Here is an 18,822-nt window from a genome sequence, read left to right as displayed (position 1 = left end):
AATAAAAAGGGCCAAGGATGTGGCTCAATGGTCAAGTGCCTCTAAGTACAACCCCTGGTACCAAAAATAGAAGAAAGAAGTTTCCCACTTGGAATGTGTAGGCAAAACACTGCGTTTGAAAATTGCCTTAAAAAAAGTTCTTGCCAGGCACAGTTGCCTTTGCCTGTAATTTCAGTGGCTCAGGAGGCCAAGGCAGGAAGATCTCAAAATCAAAGTCAGCCTCAGCAATTTGGTGAGTTAGCAAGACCCTGTCTTAAAATCCAAACTTTAAATGGGGGTGGGAGGGTTGCAGATGTGTCTCAGTCCCTGGATTCAATTCTGATACCAAAACAACAACAAAAAATTAATTCTTTGGAATGGCTATTCCCCCATCTTGATATAACTTGTTCATTTTAGAATTCCTTTTCTTTGTTCAATGTTCTTAGAGTGATCAGAGGCATTTCCATTGGTACTACCTTTAGTATCATGGGTATTTGTCAGTTGATCATGATCAGCCCCAGGAATTCCAGATTAATAGAACTTAAAAGAGAAATAATTTAAAAATAATTTGTTGAATCAATGGTAAAAGATAAATTGGTAGAACTTAAAATTAAAATCTGCCATGTTCTTAAGCATTTCCAATACCCTGTGTCAGGCTCTGAATGTGCTAGTTAATATCATTCTACCTGTGCATATGATTTGCTAATGGAGCAACAAAAACATCACAAACAAGAAAATGTAAATGATAAGTCTAATACAGAAAACAGAATGAATATTTCTCAAAAAGTTAAAAAGAGAACAGTAATATGATCTAGCAACCTCATTTCTAAGTAAATATCCAAAGTAAATGAAATCAGTACCTTGAAGAGATAGATACCTGCACTTCATGTTCATTGTCACAGTGAACATGAAGACGGGTCTAAGTGTTCATCAATGGATGAATGGATAAAGAACACACAAACACACACACACACACACACACACACACACACACACACGAGCACACCTGTATGTGCACACCATGGGGAATATTATTCAACCTTATGAAAGAAGTAAATTCTGGAATTTGCAAGGACATCTCTGAACCTGAAAAAGACACACAAATTGAAATGTCACACACAGAAAGTTGAATACTGTATGGTTTCACTTAGAAGTGGAACCTAAATTAGTTACACTCACAAAAGCAGAAAGGAGAATGGTGATGGTTGTCAGGATCTGGAGGAAGGGGGAGATGGGGAGGCGTTTGTCAAAGGGTACAAGGTTTCAGTGATTCATGATAAATAAGTTTTAGAGAGGTACTGTACCTGTAGGGCATTGATTAACAATATTACATTTTACACTTAAAATTTGCTAAGAAGGTAGAATGTATGGGTGCTTTTACCACAGAAATTTTTTTTAAAAAAATCTTAAGAAAATGAAGAGAGTGGGAGGAAACTTTTGAAGGTGCTAAGTATGTTTATAACATTGTGATAATAGTTTTATGGAAGTAAATTACCTCCCTTCAGGTTATATAAATTAACACCTATGACTTTTTATATGTCAAACATACCCCAAGAAAGTGGTCTTTAAAACAAAACAGAAAACTCATACTGTAATGCTGTATATAACTAATTTTCTTTAAGAGTTTGAATTGTAGTGGGGCATGGTGGTACAGCCCTGGAATCCTAGTGACTCAGGAGGCTGAGATAGGAAGATCACAAGTTCAAGGCCAGTCTCAGCAATATTGTATCAAACCAAAAGTAAAAAGAACTGGGGATGTTGCTAGGTGGTAAAGCACCCTTGGGTTCAATCCCCAGTACAAAAAAAAAAAAAAGGTTGGATTGCATTAAAGTAGACGACTCACTTTTCACCAGATCAGGATGGGTTCAAGCATACAGACTAGGGAATGGACTTGGGAGACAAGAATTTATCTACAAAAATGGAGACTACAGAACGTTGTGGGTGAGATGGAGCAGAGGAGAGAAGTGTGGGATAGCAGGGTGAGAGGCTACATAGGTAGAGAGCAAAGAACTGTGATTCCTTAACTGGCAGGGCAGCCCAGGAGGGGCTCTGGAGAAAAGTGATTACACTAAAGTTATTGGTGTGTTTCCCTTGGGGCTGAATGGATCTCGGCCCCCAGGCGGCAGCCAAATGGCTCACTGAGGCATCTGTGGAAGTGGTTTCTTTGAGGTACACCAGAAGAAAGGGCTGAGTTAAAGTAAAGGTGTATCATACAGGGAAGCCCAAACAGGACATGGTAGATCCAAGACTCTGAATATTTGGGAATTAACAAAAATTTGCAGAATATTTCTGGATTTTCAGTACTGATACTGGCAGGGTTAAAGTCTAACTCTCCAAAAGTGATGCTAGGACCATCTGGTATCTGGGTTACATGTGGAATAAATGGAGCTCTACCAAGGACTACATTTGATATGAGGATGGACATGGGACAAAAGAAGGCCCAGGGAAGAGTGAAAGGCCTCAGACGTGAGGCCTGGTAACCCAGGCTGGATGGGACCTCCTTTTAATCTCTTTTCCCACCCTATAGAACTCTTTGTGCTGTTTCATCTTTCTGTGATGCTGCCACAGACCTCTTGTCGGGAACATGCCACTCATTTGGAGGCTACAGGCAACAGTGCCAGCAAGTGTACTTCAGATATCAGAAAACTGTTTCTTTGCTCTGAGAACATTTAGCACCCATAGTTGAACTCAAGCTGGATTCCATGGGGCATAAATTCTATATAAATTCTATATTTGCTGTGTGGGTTGGAGCTTCTGTTTTTCTACGATCTAGAAAAGAATCAATTTTCAACCAGTATTTGAGGAAATCAGAGATATTTAAGAGAGCCCTAGACCCTGCAACCAGAAAAAGCTATGTCTGCCTATTGCACATCATACCTAGTCATGGACATCATCTAAGAGATATCTGAGATCAGACTCTCGGAAAGGGTGAAGGTCATTCTTCTCAGGATGGGGATCAGAGTGAGGAATAGAGCTTTTGTCCTAAACTTTTGACGTTCGGATGTGCTGTAGATAGCTCTGGGAAACATTCTAGCCTATTCTAGTGGTCCTGGAGGAGGTTATTAAGTGGTTAAAGGATCCCTGCAAAGGAAGGGTCCAACCTTGACTATTCATAGGCCACCTTCCTGTGTTAGGAAGGCTGTATCTGTGAAGGTGTAGATGTGCATAGCAATGAAGAACCTCTGGAAGCCTCTAATCACGGGGAAAGAAAGACACTGTGGTCTCAGGGAGAAGAATCCTATCTCATGGAGCATGATGCTCATGGTGGGTCACAGCAGAGGACCATTGACTGAAAAATCAATTGAGGCTCACATGTATATCAGCTTTCTTCTTTGAGTTCCCTAAGGAATAAAAATCATATATATATATATATATATATATATATATATATATGTGTGTGTGTGTGTGTGTGTGTGTGTGTATAATGTGTATATATGTATATATGTGTATATATGTGTATATATGTATGTATGTATATATACACTCACATACACACACACACATACACATACATGTAAAAGGAATAATAGAGAAAGAATACAGACCTTCATGAGTTGATGGAGAAAAATGGTGCATTCATGAATAAGAAAAATCTTCCCTTGGCTTAGAGAGAGGACTTTGAGAATTGGGCTGCAGTCTTCTATCTTTATCTCTCAGGATAAGTCAGACATGGAACTCTAAAATCCTGCCCATTCAGTCCTTGGCTGTCCTGGGGTCGCCTCTTTACCTGCCCTTTCCATGGGCTCCAGATCCCAAGTCTCTGAGGATGCCACCTTCTGGGCCTGAGCCTCTTGGAAAGCAGACTGTATGGGAAGGAATCAGAACCCGGGACAGTCTTCCCTGGTGTGGTCTGCAGGGCCACCAGAATTGAACAGTGGTGGCCTGGGATGAGTCTTGCCAGTTGGCAGGTGGCATGAGATGTAGTAGTTAGAACTTCAGGTTCTGACGTGGGTGTGTTGTTGGGGAACTTCCTGAGTCATGGACTCCCCATTTCCTGACCAGCACAATCACAGGCGCAATGGGATTCTCTCAGGAGTTACTGCATACGAGGTCATGTGTACCTGGAAATCATGATGCATAGGTGAGTCTTCCTATTATAAGCATATTCTGCTAGATGTTGTGTCATGATGTTAGAAATATCAAGGTGCCACAAGAAATCAAACACATGCTCTGAAGTGGGTCAGCAAGGTACAAAAAAAATATCATTCTTCTACAGAAGAGTATCCCCCAGAGGGAGTCCAGTGAGCCAGCACACATGGGGAGGCAGTCCCCCTGCCCTGACGGGAAGAGCTGTGATTATAATCTATGTGATTTGCTCATTTTAAAATTGGGGTGGGCAAAGGGAAGGGCTATAACTAAAATGGTTATAACTGAACCAATTAAGGCCAAATACTATATTCTGAAAATGGACCAGTGGATTTCCTATTTTTCACACTAATTCCTCAGAGTCTAATCTTGCAGGAATTCACTATCAGGGGACCATTCTTCTCCTTTCTTATAACATTCCTTTGCTCCTAACCTTATCACATGTAACTAGGGCTCCTACATTCCTCTTTGGAGGGCTTGCTAAAAAGCGCCTGAAGTAACAAGGGACCTTCTTTTTTTTTTTTTTTCCTTTGAAAAAGTAGATCAGTCTCTTCAATTTTCCTTCTATTTCCTTTTTCCAACCAGGGGCTATGCGGTTCTAGGGCCTCTTTTGTGTTCTGGGGTTGACTCTGAAGGGGAACACAAGTGAAAGTCAGCTTGGGTTATGGATAGAAGGCACAATGAGGTCAAGGATGTGGGGCTGCAGGGGTGGGGGACAGGACCTTGACACCTAACCCACCTATTTTAAGAGTCACAGCTAGCACTTGTAAAACAAAAGTTCAGCAAGAGGAAAACATGACATTTATTTAATCAGTTTTACATGACATGGAATCTTCAAAAATTAAGACCCAAAGACTCAGAGAAAACTATTTTTACACTTACACTCAATGACCAGCAGGTAGCTGTGTGGAAATGTGACTGAACAAAGGCTGTAATCTAATGGTAATAGAGTGAGAGGGAAACCCAGAAAGGCCTGGTCTCTTTGTGTGACATTCCTTCCTCCCAGATACAAAGCAGAATCTGTTCTGGAATGAGGGTCTTATGATCCATTATCAGACAAGGTAGGTCAGAGAATTTCTCTAGGGTCAAGTCTTACACAAAAAGTTGTGGGGGGAGTAATATTCCTAGGTTTTATGGCTGGCTTTGGGAGAGTGGGGTTCTAATTTCTGTGGCCTGACTTGGGAAGTAAAAGGGGATTAGGAGAAAAATGGATGTTATTTAAATAACATTTTAAATAATGCCCCCTTTGTTTCCTAGTTTTATCCATCTTAGGGAAGATTCTAGAAAGTCTCACCCAAGTACCACTTTTGATTGACATTAGGATTGCATCAGATCTTTAAGTCCTTACGATGCATGGTCTCACCCGTGGGTACCCTAAGCAAAACCCATGGTGGAGGGGGAGTGGATTTTACTATTATAATGACATGCCAAAGACCTAAAGGCAACACTAGGTCATCTTGGCCTATGCCTACTGGTTTTAATCGGAACTTGTTCTTTTGGATCTTTGAAAGGAAGAAATGTCTCAGATGTGGCTGGTGCACCTGGAAGTGGGTTCGTGGGTGGATGTGGGTTGCATGGATTGTTTTGGAGTGCTATAGTTTCTTAGCTCAGACTGAGCTATACATGCAGCAGGTTAATCAGGAAATTCATGGTCACACCTGAAGAATGAAGTAGTAGATTAATTAGGCAGAGATAAAAGTCATCCTGCAATTTCATTAGAACCAAGACCTAAGCTGAGCCTATAAGGCGTCTGGGCAGCAGGAGGAGGGGCACTTTAACCCTGAGAAGGTGAATTACAGACACACCACAGCATGTACTCTATGTGGTAGCTTCTGTAGGAAACTTGTGGAAACAGTAAGGGGGAAACTATCAAGAGATCATTTTAGGGGTTACCTTTGTTCTTTTGAAGTATTTGCAGATGAAATTCAAGGTTCAGATACATTTTGGCAGACAGAAAGGGCAATTTGGAGTGTTTCCTCTGGTGATGTCAGGGTCTCATTGAGTATGTGCCTCATTTCTCTTGTATTAGCAGATGTTGATGGTACCTATGTTGGAACCAAGATCATTATACCTCATTGGTACCTTTATGGATTCACAAGTTATTGGGGTTTGCAGGGTTTCCTAGCATTATGAGGATATTATTGGGAGGTATTAATTATGTTTTTTTTTCTTGTAGTAAGTAGACCCCTTCTGTTTCATTTAAGACAAAAAATTTGCTTATACTGTCTTCAATTCTTGCCTCCAATTTTCACTTGGACCTTCCAATCAAGCTTTCACAACTGCTATCCATTCTTTCTTCTTTCCTTTCTCCCAGGGCCTCACACACATGCTGGGGAGGCATCCTGCCACTGCGCTCCATCCTTAGCCCTTTCTATTTTATTTTGAGACAAGGACTCACTAATTTGCTGAGCCTGACCTTGAACTTGTGATCCTCTGGCCTCAGCCTCTTGAGTCACCGGGATTACAGGAGTGCAGCAATGTGTCCCACTCACATTCGATACTTTCTTTTTCAGAGTCACCAGTGGCCCCCACTCCACCCCCACCCCCCGTTTCTAAATCTGGTATTTAGTTTTCTCTCTTTTTCTTTTCCTGACAATAGCTTTCTACTAGTTTTGATTTCCTTCCTACCTCAGTCTCCTCTGCTGGTGTTTCCTCAACACTGACTCTCAGGGATTCTTCCCCAGGTAACATGAGTCTTTGGAAGTCAATCCTGAATGTTCAGAATCAGTGCACCCTCTTCTTGGCCATGGCCTCTGGATATGGAGTGTCCCAATGGCTGAGTCCTTGAACCCCTTCTCATCCCGTCTATACCCACTCTCTCTCCAGATCGGCTCATCTCATGACATTGAGAACATGTACGTGTTTCCTTTTCTCCTCTTCTCCTGGCTTCTCCCTGGACTTCAGGGTCCTGTGTCCATTGGGTTCCTGGACATCTCTACCTAGGTGTCTACTAGCCATCTGCATTCTCAGATATCCAAAGTGACTTCCTGAGTTAACCCATGTGCATTCCCCAGGTAGCCTTCTGCATTTTATGTATTTAGCATACAGATGATGTTCAATTATTTATAAGTGTTTTAATTTATGTGATAAAAAATTGTATGTTCCCTTAAAATGAGTAAGAAAACACATGATGCCCAAAATTCTTTTAAGGTATGGGACAAAAACTGGGAAGACCTGGGCCTGCTGTGATTCCCCAGGGCCTCTGTGTCCTGCTCACTCACCTCCAGCCACACAAGCCGCTTTCCTTTTCCTGACACAAGCTGCTCCAGCCTCAGGACCTTCACTGGGTCCTGTCCCTCTCCCTAGCCTTCTGTGGCCCCTGGGCTGCAGGTGGCCACACCTCAGGTCTTTGTTCTGACATCACCTGCTCCATGGAGACTCCTGTGACCCCCCAGCTCCTGTCACACTGCAGCCACACCCTGCCATGCCTTTATCCACACAGCAGCTGCTGCCTGTTTCTTTCTGCCTTTTGGATTGATGACAAGGCTTCAAAGAGAAGGCAGAAAACGGGAGGTGAACGTGACTTGCCCCCCTGGTTGTGCTCAACCCTGGATTCTCTTAGGAGTGCTGAGACATTCTGAAAATCTCTCTCTATGTCCTTTGGTCAGAGATTCCCATTTTTATGGTCAGGGTGGGAACCAAGTTTAAGGAATATCTACCATAACCAGGTAATTTTGACTTGTCTCTGGCATTGACACCAAAGACCTGTGTCCTCCATCCTGGGGGATGAGTTCAGCCTGGGATCCCAGGAGAGGTGAGGGGGGCTGTGCTGTGGTTCAGTTTGGTCAGGGCCAGGCTGTGCCCTGAAGGGAGCCCAGTGCTGCCCAGCTCCCCGCTGCTGCAGCCTGTGTGGGCTTCACCAGCAGGGAGACCAGGCCCAAAGAGAGGAGTAACAGAAGTCTCCTGTGCACCTTCCTGCAGGAGTTTACTGTGTCTCCCTGGTGTGGTGGGAAGCCGAGGAACATCTTCCCATGTGCTGAGTTCCTCCCGGTGTATGTGGCTGTGGCACAGGAAGAGGGTGCATTGATTCTGATCCTTAAATTGTATGTCTCCAGTATCCAGGATGGTGCATTTTATGTGTTGCTAGATCCGGCAAGATCCCCCACTCATCAAATGAACCTCCTCCTGCCAACATCAAAAAAGATAATCTTCTCTTTTTTTTTTTTTCAGTACTGGGATTAAACTCAGGGTCACTTTACCACTGAGCCGAATCCTCAGCCCTTTTTATTTTGAGACAGGGTCTCTTTAAATTGCTTAAAGCCTCACTAAATTGCTGAAGCTGTCCTTAAATTTGTAATCCTCCTGCCTCAACTTCCAAAGCCACTGGGATTAGAGGGATGTGCCACCACACCCAGCTTAACTCCCTCATTTTGAAGTTGGAGTTTTGAGATGAAACTAAGCTCTCTGCTTCACCAATTTCTTTCTGGGTTCTTGTCTTACAAATTTGAAGAATAAAATCCATGCACAATAATAGAAGGTAAGAATACACGGAGCAGGATCTACTTAAGTGAGAAGAGACAGGACTCCCACAGTATGGAAAGGGAGCTTATAGCAGGCACAGGTGTGTTCTGGTGTGCGGGACACCAGGTGTCCACTAAAAAGGCTCAGATGTGCAAATAACAAGTCACTCATCTAGGATTCCAAATCAGCCAAGGAACCTAAAGTCTGATGTCAGGTTGAAAACATGCTATCTTGAAACTTAGAGAACTGAGGACCCAGAGGTGATTATGCAGGATGGCAAGATTCTATTGTATCTAGATCCCTAATTTTGGACTAATAACAAAACCCTTGTATAAGGCATTGAAAGGGACATAAATAGGACTTGGACCCCAGAATACCAAGCTGCATGAAAAGTTAAAATATAGTCTCATGACAGGTACTGCCCTGGACCTACCTGACTTACCAAAGGAATTCAGATTATATGTGCATGAGAAATAAAGTACAGACCTTGGAGTTCTCTTATAGACACTGTGAGACATCACAGCCAGTGGCCTATTTGTCAAAACAGTTTAACCACACGGCGAAAGGATGCCCTGCCTGCCCGTGGGCAGTTACTGCCACTTGTGATTTACTAGAGAGGCTGAAAAGTCACTCTAGGACAACCCATCCCTGTGTTTGTCCTTCACCAAGTCTAGAACAGCAGGGTAGCTAGTGGTTAACAGCTGCAGAATGGGGAGATACCAAGCCATGCTATTGGACAACCCCAATGTCAATTTTAAAATTGTGTCCACCTTAAATCCAGCAACACTGTTTCCTTTAGATGATAATGGAACAATATAACATAAGTGCCTGGAAATCTTAGAAATTGTCTACTTTAGAAGGTTGGACTGGTCTGATCACAGAACTGGTAACAATAATAACAGGTCCGCATAGGTTAGCAATACCAGCAAAAAATCAAAGGATAGCCTTAAATCTTGTACAGTTGGAAAAGCATTAATGATCAAAGCTAGACTTAGTCAAGGCAAACAGATATAAGCCAGGTCTTCCAGTGGCAGTGTGGCCCTTCTATGTCAGATGAAATGCATCAAGGGGATCACGTATTACTTACTTTCATGGTAAATCTACATAAACTTTTATATGACACTTAGACAAGGCTAAGACAGATATAGTTCTCAGATATATACATATATCTAGTCACTTATATTTAGGGGATAACTATATTGTTATCCCCTGTTTAAGTCATAACTATATTTTCATGACCTAAAATAACTGTTGTTTATTTAACCAATTATGAAGTAATCATTTGAAAGACTTTAAAACAAATACAAACTCGGTCTGGGGTTGTGGCTCAGAGGCAGCGTGCTCACCTACTATGCATGAGGCACTGGATTCGATCCTCAGCACCACGTAAGAATAAAGTAAAGATATTGTGTCCACCTAAAACCAAAAAAAAAAAAAAAAGATATTTTAAAAAAATACAAACTCTAATTCCTTTAAGACTTAGTTTCCTAAATAATAAAATCTACAGATAAAAAGAAAATTACCTCAATAGATAAGAGCAGATCAATGTTTCAGACTATGCTTCATATCAGTATGTTAAAATTTAAATAGCTTTAAATTTTAAATTTAAATAGCCAATATAAGCACACAAGCTTTTTGAGATGTACCACAAACCTCTGCAACTTATTTCCATCCTTAGTTCTATCCTCCCTTTCATCATGGATTTTAGCATAATATTACCTGGCCGTACAAAACTCTTCTCATCCAGAAACATTTTTTTTAACCTTCTATTTTTCCATTCTAAAATATATTTCTATGTCTACAACCTTCTTATATCTTTTTTCTAGTTTTAGATCCTTTTTAAATTCATACTCTGAAATAATTATTATCAATGTTATCTGTGCATTTAATTCACACACAAAAAATTTTCTCTCAGGAGAGGAATCAGAAAATCTGACATGAACAAAAGCCATACCTTGGTCTTTTTTTTCCAAGGTTGCATTCAAGGAGTTGGAGCACAGGATATTTTTGAGTCTAACCAGTCTCCCTTATTATTATCACAATGCTTTAAGTGAGTTCCCCACTGTCATTTGTACCCAGAGACTCCTTTGAGCATTTCTTTTTCTTTTTTAAGGCTAGGCATATTGGTATGCCGTGGAGGAGGCCCTTTCCATCCTTTTCTTTAGGCTTCCTTGAAGATCCCTTTGTAGATGCTGCCAACAAAACATGGGTTGACCTTAGTTTGCTTTTATCTTTTCTGGGTGCAGTTGTTTATCCTCCCAGTCTCCCCATACATTTAGTTTGATGCGTACTGTCATAGCCATGTTGCTCTGCCCTGGTGATGGACATCTCCTGGCCAAATGGGGTGTCCCGTTAGACCTTAAAAGAGGAGACTAGCCCAGGTTATAAACAGTGCTGAAAGTGTTGCCACATTTTTGTGGCCAGCAGCCTCTAAATCCCATCAGCAAAGGGGGCTGGAAGTCAGGTTCTCTCTGACCATTTTTCCACATCCCAGGCAGCTTTTCTCAGACTTGGGCTGGCGTCCCTGATCCACAGGGAGTAGATCGGCAGCTACCTGGGGCCAGACTGAGAATCAAGGACCTTGAACACCAGAGGCAGGACCTTGTACACCAGAGGCAGCGCCTGTGTGCATCCTCAACTTAGTTCCTGACTGTTCAGACTTCTTATAGTGGGATTGTATAAATGCCTGTGCAGACAGAATGTTTTCCATATACTTCACCTCTGACAAACCAACTCCAACTCCCAGATCTTTCCCAAGAGACTATCTACAGGATCAACACAGGGTGCAGTGGTAAATACCTGTAGGCCCTGCAACTTGGGAGGCTGAGGCAGGAGGATCGCAGGTTCAAGACTACCCAAGGCAATTTAGAGAGGACCTAGACAATTTAGCAAGCACCGTCTCAAAATAGATAAATAAATAAAAAGGGCCTGGGATGTGGCTCAGTGGTTTACTGTCCCTGGGTTATAATCCCAGTTTCCAAGGCCAATTACTTCATTCTTATGGTGGGTGTGTACAGATAAGTCTGCCTAAAAGGGGGAAGAAAGATAATCTTGTTTTCCCTAAAATTAGGGAGGGGGAGAGATTAGGGAGGAGCAGGGAGAGAGAAAGAGAAAGAAACTTGACCTTTTAAAAAATAAGTTGCTGTGGCAGAGCAGCAAGGGCTATATTCAAAGCATAATGTGGACCAGTGTTACATTATGATTAATAAAAGTATTTTCTTCTCCTACAAAACCATAAAATTAAAAATAGGAGCACCTAATGGGTTGAAACTTATGCAAACATTTGGCAAACCCTAGCAATATACCTTAGAGCTAGTAAGTGTTTAACTGTGACTAGCAAGGGCCCCACTATATATGTACCAACAGAATTCATACAAGTATCATCAAAATTCTTGAGGAACCTCTATGCCAGTGCTGCCCACGATCCTCCAAGCTGAACGGCACTCACATGCTGTATTAATCTGTTTCTGTTGCTTTAACCAAATATTTATGGGTAGATACTTGATAAAGAAAATACATTTATTTAACTACAGTTCTGGAGATTCAAGAGCATGGTGCCAGCATCTGCTCAGCTCTAGGGAGGGTCTCACAGCAGATGGAATCACAATGGTGGGATCACATGCGAAAGAGACCACAGAGCAGGTCAGGGAGGGAGAGACAGAGGAGATATCTGCACTTACTGTAGGACCACCCATTCTCATGGGAGCTGATATACTCCAGGAGATCAGCATTTGCCCCTTCAAGAGTGACTGCCCCAGGACCCAAGTCCCTTCTCCTTGCCTCTATTTCTCAAAAATCCTACCACCTAACACATCCCACTGGGGACAAAGCTTCCAACACATGGAAATGAGGGCAGAAATACATAAATCATAATCAAACTAGCGCACATGTGCATCAAGAGAGGAATGCTAGAATTAATTGTTTGAAATTCCTTCAATTGAACTCTGTCACCAATAACATTGAAAAAATACAAATTTCAAAGCACATGAAATTCTCTCAGTCAAATATGAAAGAGTTCATGGCAAACCATTCCCTTATATTGAAAGAATTCCCCACACAAAGACACTTCGCCGGGAGAATTCCAATTTTATTGCAAAAGGCTTATATAGAACTAAGGGGGAGATGGTAGGGCTTAGATAAATGGCAGGCCACCCGTTTATTGGCAAGTTCTTCCAGATATCAGCTCCGGAGCCCAGGAATTAGTTCTTATTGGGGCTAAGTTTCCCCGCCAGCGAGATTTGAAATTAACGCCGGCGGGAGAGTTCACACTGGCAGGAACTTTTCGTGCCATTGCAGAAAAGAGGAAGGTAGGAAGAAGAGGTCTTTAGGCGCCATGTTGGGGTTTTTCTCTGGGGTACGGCTGCCGTTTATACTTTTCCCAACATATATAAAATATAAAAGAGGTGAAAGTGATCTATGCTGTTAGATGTCACATACTGGTCACTCTTGGGGACAATTATGAGAGAGTCATCTGGACATTGTTTTCCCACAGAGGACCTGCATGTTGTGAAATTTCACTAGTAAGGAATGCTTAACTTATACAAAAAAAAGTTTTTACAAATACCAGTGGATTTAAAAGTCAGTTGCAACAAAAATATATTAACTTCCAATGTTGTATAATGTCAAGGTGGATAGTAAATCAATTAAATAAATTTATGGCCTGATTATGTTTTGGAAGGATAAAATGTAGCATTCTGAAACCAACAGAGGAACAGCAAAATAACACACGTCATAAAGAGAGTGTTAGTAGATCATTGTTGCCCATTTCAATATTATATGGAATATATAAATCTGATTTCCCTTTCTGTAGGCAAATATTGCTTGACAATGGTCACTTTGATTTTTATTTCAAGAGTCTAAGCTAAGAAACAAACATGTATGTAGATAAATGAAAAACATTCTACTTGTTTTAATAACTAAATCATCCAGAACAGCAGGAAAATATAAGAGAAAGTAGATTTTATGCCAAAGTATTTTTTTAGTGAAAATAATGACATTATTTATTTTTATTTTTAAAATTTGTTCTACTTAGTTATACATGACAGCAGAATGAATTTCAATTTACTGTACACAAATAGAGCACAACATGTCATTTTTCTGGTTATACACAATGTAATGCCAAAGTATCTTGCCACTGTTATGATTAGTATTATATTTAAATCTGAAATTTACATTTGTTACATATCCTTTTCCTGAGTTTTTACTTGACAGATAATAAATATAATCCGTTAAATGCATACACACATACTCATGTCACAAATACACATACACTCTTACATACAGACATTTTTAATATACATGCATATGTATAAAAATCATCATTCTCATATGATATGACTATGTAAGGGTGCTTATAATTTTGTTGATATTAACAATAAACAAGCATTGTGCCTAACCTTAAAATATACATGTTCATCATGACATCAGGGGTTTTCCTCTTTTTTATCCAGGCAAAGGAGATCCTGGAAGCACTGGAGTCCCTGCTCATGAGCAGAAAGGGGTTGACAGCTAGGAAACACCCAGGAACTATTGCAGCTGTGTTCACCAAGAGCCAGTGGGGATTATAAACAAGAGTCAAACAACCTGGAAAGATGCAGGAAAGTGTGTAAAAGGAGACAAAGGTGCTCACCAGGAGGAGGATGGTTTTGGTGGCTCTGGACTCAGGGGATGACCTGGAGGAGCTGGTCTTGTGAAGGTGCTGCATTCTCTGCTTGTGCCTGTGCAGGATGAGCACCATGGAGCTGCTGGCCCAGAGCATGAGCCCCACACACACGACATCAGGGAATGTTAGCAATGCTGCAAACAGTGAGTCTGTGGATGTGTCATGACGAACACCAGAACAGTATCCAAAATCTTTTAGGATTGTGATGTTTTTGTTGCTTTTTCTCCCAGTCATATATATAAGAAAAACAACATTTACAAGGAGATATAGGATCCAGCTCAGATATATGAAGGAGCCAGTGTACCTGGAAGCCTTCACTTTAAGCTCTGCCCACCTGGAGTCACCAGGACTAATCTTAATGGCCTGGAAGACACTCAGGAGGCAGGTGCTGCGGCGAATGGACACACCCCTGCCCACCCTGTGAAGATAGAAAAGCATCTTGCATCCAAAATCACTGAGGAAATCTTTTTTTTTAAGATAGAAGAGAGAGAGAAAGAATTTTTTAATATTTATTTTTCAGTTTTCAGTGGACACAACATATTTATTTTTATGTGGTGCTGAGGATCGAACCCAGTGCCCCGAGATGCCAGGTGAGCGAGTTACTGCTTAAGCCACATCTCCAGCCCCATCACTGAGGAAATATTTCACTCCAAAAGCTGCCATGTCTGGGGAAATCCTTTACACAGGAGAGCTAACAAGTTGGCCACAATCAAGTGCTGAAGAATCCAGTCTGTGTTTCTTACCCTGCACCCAGTGAAGTAAAGGACCAGGTAATGGAGGAGAAGAGAGGAATTGCCCAGAGCTCCAACCACAGTCTGTGCCAGGAAGATGATGCCTACAGCCACATCACTGGCTGCCATCCTGCCAGTTCCCTGCTGTCCCATCCAGAGGGTCCTGCAGGGGAACAGGAAGCCTGGGCTGCATGTGTCCTGTCAACCAAAACCCAGCATTGCCCCACTCTCCAGAGTTCCCACTGTGAATATTTGATTCATATTTTTCCATTACAATCTGATTTTAATGAGGCTTGTGTCAGTTTTTAAAATCATGAAGTGGCTATAAATCCTTGCTGTGAAGGCAGCACGTGGATCTTCACAACATGAGGGAGGTGTTGAAATGGCTTTGCCTAATGACAAAGAGCTTTGGGGTGCAGGGGTGCAGTGTCTGTCTACTGTCATACTCCTGTGAGGGCTGGTGCAGGATCCTGGCACCGAGTGGTATCTGAGACAGTACAGTCAACCACAGGCTTCCCTAAAGCTCAAGAGCAGCCTTCCTCAAAGAATCCAGTTCTGTATAAGCTTTTCCTTTCCTACGTGCCTATCATATTCTAAACTGCTGGTGTTTTGAGCTTTCATTGAAACATGTTTCGATTTGCTTGGAAATAATTATTCTCCAGGCCAATGTCAATTAGGGAACATTGAGACTTTGTATTAATGAAGAAGCTGTGAAGGAACTATAATCCTGCAGGCACTGTCCCCTGATGAGTTATGTGCAGTATGAGTTATGTCCTCCACGTCAGGACAGCTATCACAGTACTCACTTGGTTGTGTTAGAAAAGCAAGCACAAGAGCTTGCTTGGAAAAGACTGGTAATGATCACCTGCCACGTCCTAAGCTTTGAGACATAAAGCACCAACATGTGATAAAAGAGTTCAAGGTAGAAAAAGTTGTTATTGATTTCAGGTGATACAGTCAAGTGTTATTAGTACCTGCTTAAGCACAACTATTTCAAAGAAGCAGAATTTTTGGTGTATAATATTACAACAGGAGTCCAGTGTGCTATCTTGCAAATGTGCAGAAGGTCTTGTGGTTTTAAAAATTCAAATACCAGATTATCACCTGTTGTCCAAATGCATATATTTCACAGACTTTTAATTTAGAGTAAATTGAGAATCACAGAAAAACTGAGAAGGTGAAGAAATCCCGCCTTCACTATCAAACTCCTAGGCTTGATGTTATATTTGCTACAAATCAGGGGACTATGTGTAATCAGGTGAAAACAAGAAGATATTATGTGTGACAGGTGGAGATGGAAACCTGTAATGATTATGTTCACTATTTCCTACACGTTCCTCACTACGTAGAAGAGGGAAAGAGCCTCACCATCAGCATAGACCACTGACGGTTTCAGAATTGGTGCAATTACTGTCCCCATGAATTGCATCATTCCCAGAACCAGAGGAAAATTCTTCTCAGACAGTCACTGTTCAATGACACTTTCTACAAAGGACTAGAGGGTTTCTGTAAATTCTATGTGGTCTTTACAGCAAGCATGAAGAGATTGTGGGTCCAGCTCTAGAAATCCTGAAGATTTAGATGAGGATTCTTGTCATGGAGCCTGAGCAGAAGATTCATTTAAGAAGAAAATCCTCATGAACATTGAAAATTAGTGTTTAATTCAGTGACAGAATGGTGATCTCAGTGCTGAGGCCTCTGTGACCAGGGTGTGTGTTGCAGGGAGGTGGCCAGCTCCGGAGATACGGGTCTCTGACTCTGTGACCTCCCCTCCCCTCAGACCTGCAGTTATCACTGTGCCTGTAGCAGCAATGGTGTGAAGGCCAGGGCAGCTGAGTTTATTTTTTGAAAACTTTTCCCCAGGTGATTTTTATCAAAAGCAGTTACATGTTTCTTGGTAGCATCTCTTAAGAGGATAGTGGAGTGTTTGGCAAGGTTCTTACTCATCCTTGATCCATGGAGGCAGAAAGGGTCTCACTTGGAGGGGGCAGGAAATACTGAGGTCTGTCATGTGAAGGACTGGCCGTGAGCCATGTTCCATTTTATTCCTTGCTTCCCTGAGAAGTTTTCTACCCCAAACGTACTTGCTTCCCATTCTTTATCTTCATGAGAGGCACCATCATGGAAGGTATAGGATAGAAATGGAATGAGACAAAACATGTGTGAAGGATTTAGAACGAACACAAATAAACAGAGAGAGAGAATAATGCTAATGATTTACCTTGAAAGCCCTGGGATTCATCAGTACAAATAAGTGTCTATTAATTTTGACTCATTTGCACAATTCAATGCCAATTCACACCACATTTTTGTGAAAAAATATCTTCTACCAATATTATCTTCCAAAAATATCTTCTACCCATTCTTGACAGGAAGGGTAAACAAAAAAAAAAAATCCATACAAGAAACAGGGAATGTTTTCAAGGGTTCCTTGTCATTGGCAGTAGCAGGATGAGATGGTTTTAAAGGCAAGATGTACCATTTCTGTAACTATCACATGGGCTGGTGCTACTAAAACTCATGCAACAGTCTCATTTTTTGTAGTTGTAGATGGATAGAGTGTCTTTATTTTATTTATTTTTATGTGATGCTGAGGATTGAACCCAGTGCCTCCCACATGCTAGGCAGCCGCTCTGCCGCTGAACTATGGCCCCAGCCCGCAAGGACCATATTTACAATGAATCCTCTTAATCAATGCTGTAAGGCTCATAATTCAGGTCCATGCCTGTGGTAGGAAAGCAGGCAAGTTTGGGGCAGTTACTTTGCATGGTGTTAGAAGTGGGAAGAAAGAGGACATGGGCAAGGGGACATGGGGCTGTGATGGTTAATCTGAATTGTCAACTAAACTGGATTAAGATCTGTTTAAGAGACTTCCCTCGGTCAAGGAGGGTGTTTCTAGCAATGACTGGCACATAGGACAGCAAAGCAAGGCAGACCCACCCAAAATGTGGGCCGCACAGTCCAACAGGTTGGGGACCTGGATGGATCAAAGACAGTGCAGGAAGGAGAAAGCAGACGCAGGCGCAGGCGCAGGCTCGACTCTTCACGAGCTGGCACTTCCATCGCTGCTGTGGTCGCCTGAGGACATCAGCATCCAGTTCTTTCCCTCTTCCAGAGTGGACTCTGACCGGTGACTCCCCAGGGGTTTCCAGGCCTTTGGTCCTGGGCTGGGGCTGTGTCATTGGTCCTTCTTTTTGTGAGGCTCCAGCTTCTTGAACTGAGTTCCTGGTGCCTCCAGCTCTCCAGCCTGAGACAGCCATTCTGGGCCTCTTTAGCTTCTGGTTTTATAAGCCAATCTATTAAGTCCCCATTTCCAACTATCCCTACGTACCCATCCCATGTTTCTGTTCATCTAGAGAGCCCTGACTAAAAGGGGGACAAGTTGGTGTTAAGGATCCTGGGATGCTGAGGAGAGAGCACGAAGGAGGGTGGGTGGAGGGTGGGTAGAGGTAGGAAGGGCAAAATGTTATAGAATATCCAGAAAAAGTTAAGGTGCATGGCTGGGTTTCAGCCTAGGAGGCAAAGAGCTGAAGGATATTAAGGACATGGGTCTTCCAGGCAACAGAGACATGGTGAGCATGGTTACAAGGGACTTCAGGGGCTCCTGTGGAGGGGGAGTAGGAAGGAACCAAATTGAAGGTCACTGATTCCTAATACTCCTAGAAGATTCACCGTCTCTGAGGCACTTGTGCATACATTTGGTGGTGAGTTGTAAATACACATGGGGTAGGATGTCCTGGATTAAGTATTTGTCCAAACAGGCCTAGAGTGTCAGAAAGAGAGGGTGAGTTTGAGTAGAGGCAGCAGACCTTAGAGGGAGACTAATTAGACACAGGGCAGAGGGAGGTGGAGGGGGGTAGTAGGTGGAGAGAGCTAAGAAGGCTGTGACAACCAAGAAGAACA

At 42.2% G+C, this 18,822-nt stretch overlaps 1 protein-coding gene across 1 annotated transcript; it reads right to left on the bottom strand.

Annotated features, from left to right (window-relative positions):
- Positions 1–13,587: 13,587 nt before the first annotated feature.
- On the bottom strand, positions 13,588–15,048 carry LOC113177379 (vomeronasal type-1 receptor 4-like). Its single transcript, XM_077793311.1, has 3 exons — positions 14,844–15,048; positions 14,116–14,652; positions 13,588–13,658 (listed from the first exon to the last, which is right to left on the bottom strand). Exons 1-3 carry the CDS (start codon positions 15,046–15,048, stop codon positions 13,588–13,590), a joined length of 813 nt encoding a protein of 270 aa, XP_077649437.1.
- Between the last annotated feature and the right edge of the window lie 3,774 nt (positions 15,049–18,822).

The sequence above is a fragment of the Urocitellus parryii genome, chromosome 15 (genome assembly GCF_045843805.1).
Source record: "Urocitellus parryii isolate mUroPar1 chromosome 15, mUroPar1.hap1, whole genome shotgun sequence".
In the NCBI taxonomy this organism is placed as follows: domain Eukaryota; kingdom Metazoa; phylum Chordata; class Mammalia; order Rodentia; family Sciuridae; genus Urocitellus; species Urocitellus parryii.
Note: the sequence above shows the minus strand (reverse complement) of the source record. Positions and strands in the feature narration are given on the sequence as shown.

Coding starts and splice junctions, on each gene's coding strand:
- LOC113177379 (XM_077793311.1), bottom strand. CDS start 15,048: ATGGCAGCCAGTGATGTGGCTGTAGGCATCATCTTCCTGGCACAGACT. Junction 14,653..14,843: donor ATTTCCCCAGACATGGCAGC/TTTTGGAGTGAA, acceptor TTAAAAAAAAAG/ATTTCCTCAGTGATTTTGGA. Junction 13,659..14,115: donor TTACACACTTTCCTGCATCT/TTCCAGGTTGTT, acceptor ATCATAACAGTG/GCAAGATACTTTGGCATTAC.